Here is an 11,800-nt window from a genome sequence, read left to right on the forward strand (position 1 = left end):
AGGGACCCATTTCGTCCGCAGCATCACATATGGAGGGGAACTGCTGGTTAGAATATGGATCAAGAATTCAGACAAAAGACAACTGGACGAAATCAAGGCTGATTTGACAGGTAACTTATCTTTAAATGGCATTGTGGATGCCGGAGCCAAAGCGAAGTTCAAGCAACTGGAAAAGGACTTAACCAGTAGCTCAGAGATGAACATCAGCTACTTTTCAACAAACCAAGCAGCCAGGTGCCAAGAGATATTGATGGAATGCTTCAAGTGCTGGATAACTTTCAACATGAAGTAAAGAAACAAAATGGTGGGAAAGGATGTCCAATTAGGTGTGAGCTTGTTCCTTTGAAATTCCTTTCCCGCAAGCTCCCAAACATGATCAGGGACAAAGGCCTGGAGGTTCTTCTTGAACAGCTAGAGACAAATTTCGATGACCTCCTCGGGGCAAGGGCGAAGTTAGATTCATTTCTTGGAGACATTGATACTGAACTGATAGAAAGTCAGGAAGAAGAGGGTGGTGGCATTGACCAGCGGCTCAAAGAAGTGTTACGGATCTACCAGAAGGTTGTAGCAGAAATTGAGAGGATTGGAACCAATTGAACAAGCCTTCAAAGTCTATGACTCTAAAAAGAAATTAGGTGGTTTCAGAAAGGAAGTTTCGAGGTTTATCGCTAAAGTTAGATCACCCAAGGTAAGTATGAACAAGGGAATGCTCTGTTAAATGCCTACAAGATAGATACTTAAGATAAGGATTTACAAGATAGTTGTGAAGTAGAAATAGTCATAGTGCAAAACTCTCTATAAATGCAGTTAAAGATGTTTGTATCATTTGAATAGCCGTGTATATACCATCCTTCAAATAATACTTCTGATTTGCTATTTGTAAAAGCATTGCATTCCTCCTGAAAAGGGGCTTGTGTGCCACTGTGGACTCAGGCACCATTGTTTAAAGAGATTCTTTCTTAAGTCATGTGAGGATGTGATCCAAGGCCCTTCCCGATTACATTCAGCTACCTATCCGTTCTCTATGTCCTTATGTCCAGTGTATCATTGAAAGCTGTAACATCATGGAACTCTTATTGAAAGCTAGCTACGACTTATGTTAAAGTTAATGTTTCAGGAGAAAAGTACACCCGTGGCAGATCTACCACAAGGGTAGCCTCTGGACATCATTTTGATGGGCAAGGCAAATCGTGGTGCCAGCACTACGGGAAACACCATTTTCGGACAAAAGAAGTTTTTCAGCCAAATACCAACAGAAACTATGTTTTCTCCGTGTCTGAAGATCAGCGATTCAGTTGGGGGACGTGATCTTAATGTTGTGGATTATGGTGGGATGGTTGATCAGGTTCTGACTAGGAATATGATAAGCATGCTTAATCAGTCAGGAATGTGGTTCCCCCGCGGGGTTCATGTAATTCTGTTGGTTATGTCTGCCATCGAGCGCCTGAGCAAGGAAGAAATTTCTGCAATAGAGTCACTCCGTCAGTCGGATCAGAACATCCTTGGGAAATATGTCATCTGCGTCTTTACTCACGGAGACTCATTTCACCGCCAGATGGAACAGGATAGAAGGTCGCTAACATTTGGCCAGTACATAGAATCTGTAGGAGGTCCAATGCAGAAGCTGCTGCAGGATTGTCATAACCGTTACATCTTATTTAACAACGCTGAAGCAGATCCTGGGAAGAAGAGAGAAAGGGTCACTGACCTCATTAGACTGATTGACTGTCTTATCAAAGAAAATGGGGAAGAGAAACTTTCTCTTGACCCTGAAAATGTATCCGATGACGATGACTGTTAAATCTTGGCTCGATTTTGAGGCTTATAGGATGAGAGTTTCGCCTTTGGTTTAATGATTTAATTTGAATATGGAAAGTGTTGGGGATACAAGTTTCGACGTTGCCAATTGCTTTCAGCAGTTATGGTGTATTTAGCTCATTGCCAATAGTATTTAGTAAATCATGGTCACCGCATTTTCTCTAAAAAGCGTGACATTTTATTATCACTGTCTGAAGCAGTGGGCGGTGGGGTAGCCAAGAGGTAAAGGTGTTAGCTCGTCACGTCGACCCGGGTTCGATTCCCCCGTGTGTATAATGTGTGAAGCCCATTGCTAGTGTTCCCAGCTGTGATTAGAATGTTTCTAAAAGCGGAGTAAACCATACTCACTCACTCATTGACGCACGCACGCACGCACTCATGCACTCACTCACTCACTCACTCACTCACTCAGTACACAAGTCAAAACATTGATTACACAACAGTCTCGTTTCCTGTTGACTGGGTTGCGTCCTATTGCTCAACATAGTACAATAACCAGTCCAGAATTTTGAGACCAATTCATTCAACTGGATGCATAAATATTAATCAGTATTATTTGGTACATCTAAGCGCTTGTATATTGCAACGCTCCTTCTAATCCTTACAAACACGTCGTGCAGCGTGCTCTGTCGTAAAGCGGACTGACAGACGGAAATCTGGAAATCATGGAAATCTCAAAGCGAGGCTCTGCCGTTAGATAAGTTTGGCGGTCTGGTACGGACTTGATATTATATCAATCACATTGTGCGTTACAAAACTACACTGAATAAGCGCAAAAAACACATAACAGGTGTAACCAGTAAGCCAGATGAATTGTGAATCATTTTACGACCTCATTAAACAGGGGCAATCTGTGAATTCTTAGTTAAAGTCATGCTGCCTAAACAGAGATATAAAATATAGAAATACGATGTTATTAAAGTTTAAAATTAAAATTCATTTGTAAATACCATTTTTTTATGAAACAAGGAATTGGAATTCTGTGTAACCATAGTTGTTTGTGGTGTCTCTTTTCACTTTCACAAGAGAAACTTCGGATCGGCTGAAAAGTAGTTCATTGTCTGAATAGGTTAATGAGACTCATGTTTCGGTTTGGTCTTTAGAAGCCAGCCCCATTAACCGTCACTGACGTTATCTCCAATAAATTTCCCCATCTCAGTGTTGTCATTATGCATTTACCTGAAGGTCGATGGTTCGATCACCTGTCCGCGTCATGCCAAAAGAAATTCCTGGAAATGCAGAAGCCATAAATAAGCAAGTCTAGGTTACCACAGGTATATGCACGTTCGTCTCTATGTGAGTTATATATATTATTTCACTTCATTTCACAGAGTATGAAGCGTGATAATCTTGATATTATATGTGATGTAACAGTGTCTCTGTTTACCACGATGTTACTTAATTGTTACCACTTGGTCTCTGTGACCACTGGATCTCAGTGGGAACCTTTCCTCGGTTATCTCCCTCTACCACTTCGCCAACAGATAGCACCAATCACTACAGTCCTAAGTGTACTTCCTGTATATAGCCATATAATCCCCACAATGCCACCAACTGCAGTGAAATCAATTGTGGCGCTCCTGGGACTATACTAACTGGGAAATGTGGCGGTCCCGGGCTGACACCTTTTCAACACTGCGTCATAGTCCGTCTGAGTGAAATGCTTGAGTGTCTTGGGTCGTGGGATTCTGTTCTACCAGCAAGTGGTCCCCCCTCGTAAAAAATAGCGACAAGTGACAACAAAATAATGATCGTTTTTTAAACAACTTTTATATTCGGGTGTCCAAAATTATGAGACAAATCATCAGAGTTGGTCTGTCGATTTCACGGGACTTTGGAAATTCTGTTTTTTTTGCATTTATTAGGTTTTGTGTTAGTGAGCAATTCATCGGTCTAAAATGTAATCAAACGGACTGTAGTATATTTATTTTAGCAAATTTGATGACGAAAATATCGCCGATGATGTCCCATATCTTCCATCGTTACAGGGTAGGTTTAGCGGATATATTTTTTGATCACCTAGTGAAATAACTAGGGAAAACCTTTAGATCCATATGAACATTGTTTTTATTTGTTTCTTTTTTTAAATTCAAGGCTTTTATTTCCCCATTTTCATGTATTACGTACAAAAAGAATATGTACGGTGACATGTATAAAAATACAAAACAGGATTGTGGAGCATGGTAGCATGGCATATAACACGTGAGGTTATTGGTATACAAACGAGCGAAAGCTCACGAGTTTAATAAAAATGGTATTTCAGGGAAGCCAATTTAGTATTCTGTTTTTTTACTCTCGAACATAAATTAAAATTAACTGCCCACATTGTGATGACTCAATTTTCAAGCAAGGTCTAATACCATTGTGACAGAGGTATTTAGCATTGTGAAGTCATAACTGTGAACCATTCTGCCGTCATACGTCTTGCGGTATTACACTAGTGTAATATTGCCGTAACAAATATTACACCGCAGTATCTTCCTCGGGCGAGTAATAAATAGATTTATTACCTACGACGGCGAACATATCGAGGGTTCATATTTTTCATACGATGCCCTTGGGCAAAATATCACTTTCTCAGGGTGACTTGACGTCATGAATAATGCTATGACGTCACGTTTCTTCTGTGACGTTGCGTTCTACTTGCGGCGACGGCGGGTAGATAGCTAATGTTTGAAAGTAGATTTGGGTTATTTTCCTCAATTTGCAAAGTTGACGACTTCGGTAATAAACAGAAAATTATATTCGTGCCCATATCATACTATGTTTCATACATACCATGTCATACTATATCAGACACTCGTGCCTAAATATCGTGATATCCCTCGCTCTCGCTCGGGAAATACAAACATTCGTGTCGTAAACAGTGTGTGACATGGGCACTCATATAATATCCTCTATTTATCATAGTCATGTAGTTTTCTGTATTCAGTAGATATCACGCCAATTGTGTGATCTGTAATCAACGTCTTGGTAGCACCACACAGATGTGACCACACCATGTCTATTGTTATACTTTTAAAGATCAATGGCTATTTCGTCATCATGATCAACCCCATGAACAATGGAAGAATAGATATGAATGTCATAGTGAAATGATTTATGACATTACCAAATGAATAAAAAATAATAAATATATTCTTCTTTATTATCATCCCATTCAGCTCTGACATTTTTAAAGCACATACATTGTTCGAAAATACGTGGTTGAATTAATCAGTTATGTGTTTCAAACGTATTAGATGTATTTATGATTAATCTTATTATGTGATAACAATATAAAGGGCTTGCGTGTAAATGCAGTCAGTTGGACATACACGTATATCAGACTCCACCACTGAACATTATTATTACAGAGGACCATTTCCCTAGTTGCTATTACTGGGCGTTCAGTTTATTTCCAGCATACAACAGGGGAAGATGGGATGAATCAACGATATTTTCGGCATCAAATTTGCTAAAATGAAGATACTTACTATATTCAATCAATTTGGTCGTTCAGATGCATGTTTTATGTGTACAATTTCGTGACAATATCGAGCTGACACGAAATGTCAATGCACATGTCAGTGTTGAAAATGGGGTGTGTAACGACGACTTTTGTGTCTCGAAACACACCCACTCAAGCGTTGTTTTTCTGTTACTAACATGGTAAAGTTGACAATGTAAATACACAGTAGCATTTAGAAAGTGGTTAAATGTAACATATGTTATATTTGGGATTACACTTTCTTAGTAAAGTATAGATTCTAGTACTTTTGTTAGGTTGAGTCCCACCCGGGATTCGAACCTACACTGTCAGAGTCAGGCACATGGATGGGACACAACCCAACAACAAGTAGTACTAGAATCTGTACTTTACTAAGAAAGAGTAATCCCAAATATATTATATGTTACAGTAGGTGGCCGTAAATGAGTCATCATTAGTGAAATTTCCATAGACTTACATGTTAATTAACTGTTGCAGGAGTAATTTTCATAAATTGAGTAGAAGTCATTTTATTTTGATATTTTGCAAACATCTTGGAAATCATCTTCAGCTACGTGTACATAATTTTCTTTCATCGTTCCGTTGATTAGTTATCGAATGACATCTGATTAAGCACCATGAGTACAACTTAAGTTTAATCTATCCCATAGACAGCCATGTTAAACCTGATTGGTGTGTCTAATATATGTTGTTTAAATGTAGTTTTCTTAATAATCATCGGAAAATTGAATGGTAATTATGTGTATGTAGCTGAGATGAAATCCCAGCTTGGAGATAAGTATTGAAAGCTATTCGATCGAAACTAAATTTATGAAAATTATTCGTGCAAGAGTTAATTAACATGCAAGTCTATGAGAATTTCACTAATGTTGACTCACTTATGGCCAACTACTGTACATGGTCAAGTTGCATTGAACAGCAAATTTAGTAACGGTTTATAAATCCCATAACACATTCGCTAAATTCGCAATGCATTTTGAAAAGTATCCCGGAGCGGACACCAGGAACGGACTTCACGCATAGTGTCCATGTTGGGAACTGACGTGATGAGGGAATGCTTTTACCACCAGGCTACCGTACCCCACCTCCCCAACTCACCTGGAATTCTTTGTGTTTTTTATTACATAGCGTATTTGCTTTAACGTTTTTATTCACAATGTTCAACATGATGCCTCGGGGTTTGATAAATAAACAAAAAAATATATATAAAAACCCATTGTAAACATCCGTTTATTAGTTTTAACGGACGTTATGGTATGATATGTATTAACCTGCATTAGTAAATGTAGTTTGGAAGTATAAAAAGGTTTTCATGTTTGTCACATCGATTAATTTAATCATCATAACCCCTGAGCCTTTCATTAACAAGTAATGGCAATCCACTTGGAGCCACATTACACGCTAACGTGATCCCGATACTACGAACATTCTCCTAAATTCAACTCTCCCTACCGATCGGCCTATAATAGGCCAAACGGGATATTATAGGCCGTTCTGCCTATTTTGCTATAGGCTGATTGGCCTATAATTATGATATTTATCAAATAAATTTGAAGTGGTGCATTTCCGCATGAGGATATTAACATCATTCAAGCTTTGATGTCCTAAGGTTCTCATTCAAACCCTTTTTGCGAATTTTAATCACATAATAAAGGAGTTTGGAAATTGCTAATTAAATATAAGTCTATAACATTTTTGACAATTTTCACTGACAATTAATGACATAGAATATTCAGTTTTAGATTTCAAAAGGAAAATCTATGAAAAATTGTGGTCTTAATGAAACATCTTTTCCTGAACATGATATAAATTTCCATTTTGTCCAAAATCTTATTTTTTTCAAGCTGAGGAGGTCGATTAACTATTCATCTCCAATTTCAAATATAACCATTTCGTGCGGAAATTGATAATTTGTGAAATAATTAGAAAAATGTTCAAATATAGCCCGATCGGCCTATAGCAAAATAGGCAGAACGGCCTATAATATCCCGTTAGGCCTATTATAGGCCGATCGGTAGGTTTCCCCAACCTGTTTGTTTTTGTTACTCAATATTTCATTTAGAAAAAAAAATATTAAATTATATCCGAAACTTTTCGCCCAGTTACTTCCCAATGTTGCCTGCAGCAGGGGAATCCGTTGTCCATCAATTTCGATTCGACGTCCCAAGTTGCAAAATGGCATATGTTTTTTTAGCAATAATGTTTTGGATTTAATTTGTACCAATGTTTTACCGTTTTCACGGTAACTGATATGGTACTGTTCACGCATCGTTATTTTTGCGCTTTGGCGGTTCCAGAATTTTGGTGAAGGGGTGAACATAAATATGTATTGCGAAGGTTATTGGGAAATGATCCAATGCTCGAAGGGGTGTGGCGGGGCGGGGGCGCACTCTCCTCTGGATCCGCCCCAGTTACGCAACTACCCCCCCCCCCCCCCAATGTGTAGAAAACATCGGGCACTTTCAGTAAACTGTAAGGGGTGAAAAGTCTTTTCACTGTTTACTAATGGTGGATGGAACTTAACTGTTCCTTTATTGAGTGACAAAATTAAGAATGTATTGTGGGAAATGCTTTAAGATGCATGTAAAATTGGATGAATCAATTACAGAAATATTTGAATTTTTATGCCCCCCGACATGTAGGGTTACCCTCGGTGTCTGTCTGTCCGTCCGTCCGAAACCGGGATTGTATTCTATCCACTTCTCCACCATACCCGCTCTGTGGAATTCAATGAACTTATACATGGGCTTTCTTCGGACTCTAATGGTGTGCATTTCATATTTTGTTTTTTTTATTTTATTGGGTGTTTTTTGTGAGTTTAGAGACATTTGAACTTAGGTACATTTTGCTGAATTTCTCTATGATAGTGTAATAGGGGATGAAGTCTATCCACTTCTCCTCAAAAACTACTTTATGGAAATCATTTAGATTACACATGTGCTTAATAGGGACTCTAAAGGCGTGCTTCTCATATTTTGATTTTGTATTTTATTTTTTCAATTTTAATGCCTTTTGAACTTAGATAAATTTTGTTGAATTTTTCTCTGAATATAGTGTTGTAGGGGGTGAAGTCTATCCACTTCTCCACAAAAGCTGCTCAACAGAATTGATTGAGCTTCTACAGTCCGTTTGGCTCAAAAGCGGACGATGAATTGCAATCTAACTCGAAAACTAATAAACATAAAATACTCAATGAAACGCTGATCATAATCAAAACATCAGACCAACTGTGATTTGTTTGCAGAATTTATGTTCTGTTTATTAGTTTTCGAGTTAGATTGCAATTTATCGTCCGCTTTTGAGCCAAATGGACTATAGGTGTTTCATTGGAACTCTAAAGGTGTGCATCTCATACCTTGTTTAATTTTGTCACTTCTACAGATGTTTGAACTTAGTTGAATTTGGTTCTATTCATCCTGTTCGTCCCATACAACAGGGGGTGTACTTTATCCACTTCTCAAAACTCATTTAGCTTACATATGTCTTTTATAGAGACTCTAAAGGTGTGAACCCATATTTTGTTTTCGTATTTTATAATTTTTTGTATGTTTAGTACGGAAGCGCTGAAGGGACCTGATGAAATATAATTTATCTTGAGCGCACAAGTTAGTATCTTGAGCGCACAAGTTAGTATCTTGAGCGCACAAGTTAGTATCTTGAGCGCACAAGTTAGTATCTTGAGCGCACAAGTTAGTATCTTGAGCGCACAAGTTAATATATTGAGCGCACAAGTTAGTATGTTGAGCGCTCACGTTAGTATGTTGAGCGCTCAACTTGGTATTTTGAGATACACTGCTCCATAAGCAGTTCATGTGGAAGCAAGGAGGAGCGGGGACGCGAGCTGATTCATGCTTATTTCAGTCTTGGGTTCCAACACAAACACATAACACATCTTCTTGTCAAAAATCATGGTATAGTTTAGTACGCCATTCGAAGCGTATTCTGTGGTGTATGTCCCTCTTTCGCACCAGATACTAGATTTGCTGATGTTACAGTGAGTGAGTGAGTACGGTAACACCGCTTTTAGCATTATTCCAGCAATATCACGGTGGGGAACACGAGAAATGGGCTGCACACATTGTACCCATGTGGGGAATCGAACCCAGGCGTGGCGAGCGGACGCTTTAACCACGAGGCTACCCCACCGCCCCGCTGATGTTACATACTTTATTGCGGACAACTTCGACGATCTGCACAAAGACATGGTTATCGTTGATGCATCAAAAATGTATCCAATGCGGTTTAATCGTGAAACAGGATACTGTACGGTCGTTGTTGGACCCGGATGGTGTTGAATTTCGCTCAGGACACTGTCTTCATCGACGTGTTTATTCTTCAACTTCCTGTGTTGTTAAAACACACATACGTATACATAAGAGATTGACACGGAAGAAGTGAAACGGGGAACACGGTATTATAGTAAGAAATAAAGTCGGTATATATGCTATTGCACATACTAATGGATCAAATAAATCAGGCGGGTTTTATATGATAACACGACATAGGAAAATTACTGATACATGCAAACCAAGTACAGACTATAGTTCCCTGAAAGTGGTCGACTTTACTTCCAATACATCAGACATTAGCTTTAGAATTAAGATAATTAAGTTCAAAATTCAGTACTCTTTGTACACGACATAATACAACTAGTAATGGGACCTGATATTAAAAACAGATATAATGCAACAGATTTAATAACGTTCATATTTGTACTATTTAACAAGTTTATCACACTATGAATAGCAATGACAGAATGGTTTGGCAAAAATCTAGTCCTTAGAGATGACTATTTACTACAAACAAGTAATACATGAAGCTCATCTTCCCTACCACAATAACAATGAGGACAAATTGTATCTAGGTTACTTACACCATTCTCACACCTTTTCCTGCTTTATAGCAAAATCGTGGAGTGATATTCTCATTTTACAGAAAGCTCTTCTCAGGTCTCTATCCCTTAGCGACGATATGTACATTTCCGGTTGTAGAAGGGATAACTTCACTTGTTTATAGTGCTCAAGAAAAGACGAATTATTGATTGAATAATGCCAGTCTTGTAAATACATATCAATTAAGCGCTGCTTGAAAATGTAAAGAAAATGTTTCGGATCACCAACATCTTGAGCCAGCCAAACATAGGAATATCCAGTCATAAATAACAAACTTCGTACAGTAGACGCCCAGGTGTGTCTTCCATCCTCGTCCAATTGTTTCAACATTAAATAACAATTGTGTGGATATCTCCGAGGGTCTTGACTTAGAAGACGAAGCCAATACTTAACTACTTTACACTGGCCACAAACATGCATGGTGTAACGCCCAGTTTCTCCAAGAATTGCTTTATTTGCGGCAAACTTCCTAACTCCTAAAAATCTCTTGAAGTAAGACGCATGAAATTTCTCGATAGTTTCCTGGTAAGCAGAACCCCATATTTCAGATGAGTACAGTAGTATTGGAGATATCTTGGTGTCAAACAATTTGCACGCTGTGGAGAATGGCAAGTCCTTATACTGTCTAAATAGCTGATATACAGGTAAAACAGCTTTTCCTGCCTGCGACACCAGTGTTTGGCAAGCTTTGGACCATTTTAATACGCAGGAGAATAGCTAAATAAGATAATAAGAATAGATAATTAAGTATAACACTCAATGTTTACATTTTTCATGGTCATGTAATACTATATATACATAATAAAGCCGTAGCACAAAACAAGTTATCCAAGCTTTAAGCTAGTGTTCATAATACTATGTACCAATATAAGAAGTAAGTAAAACCACTATTCATCCCTGCAATAAACTCCTACTCATGTTTATGTTTTAATTCTTATTATGACATTACACATACCTAGGCCTGCTTTATGTAATAAAGCAAAAAGTGGTAAAATCAGATACAAAGAATAGTATTGACAAGCATAAAGACGATGAACGTTTACATGATAAACATTATCAATGTTCATGAACATATGCATACTTTTACATAGCCTCATCATAAACACCTATAAACACCTATGTAGTTAACTTTGCATCGTTTTAAATCTTCCTAAAAGGATATAAGTTTGTACATTTTAGCCAGCAGTCAAGCAAATGTGCGTTACATTAATGCCATTAGATGCTAAACACGAAGTTGAGCGTTCATGATATTAACTTGTGCGCTCAAGATATTAACTTGTGCGCTCAAGATGTTAACTTGTGCGCTCAAGATAATTTTTTATTTCATGAGGTCCCTTCAGCGCTTCCGTAGTTTAGAGACATTTGAACTAAGATAAATTTTCCTGAATTTCTCTCTGATAGTGAAATAGGGGATGAAGTCTATCCACTTCTCCACAAAAACTGCTCAACACAATTGATTAAGCTTATACATGTGTTTCACTGGGACTTGAAAGGTGTGTATCTCATAGTTGCATAGATGTTTATTGAACTTGTTCGAGAATTTTGTTCAAAAATTGATCTTTATATGGTAATAGGTTGTGTTATCTAACCCCTCAACACT

The 11,800-nt window shown here is 38.0% G+C and overlaps 1 protein-coding gene across 1 annotated transcript; it reads left to right on the forward strand.

The window, feature by feature from the left end:
- Positions 1-591: 591 nt before the first annotated feature.
- Positions 592-1,901, forward strand: LOC124266986 (immune-associated nucleotide-binding protein 9-like). Its single transcript, XM_046701828.1, has 2 exons — positions 592-688; positions 1,118-1,901. The coding sequence occupies exon 2, from the start codon at positions 1,175-1,177 to the stop codon at positions 1,799-1,801; it is 627 nt and encodes a 208-aa protein (XP_046557784.1). The 5' UTR covers positions 592-688; positions 1,118-1,174; the 3' UTR covers positions 1,802-1,901.
- Positions 1,902-11,800: the final 9,899 nt, after the last annotated feature.

This window comes from Haliotis rubra, unplaced genomic scaffold (assembly GCF_003918875.1).
Source record: "Haliotis rubra isolate DU_JTF1 unplaced genomic scaffold, ASM391887v1 Scf1290, whole genome shotgun sequence".
Taxonomy (NCBI): Eukaryota; Metazoa; Mollusca; class Gastropoda; order Lepetellida; family Haliotidae; genus Haliotis; species Haliotis rubra.

Excerpts from the sequence above, each read along its gene's own strand:
- LOC124266986 (XM_046701828.1), top strand. The coding sequence starts at position 1,175 with ATGGGCAAGGCAAATCGTGGTGCCAGCACTACGGGAAACACCATTTTC.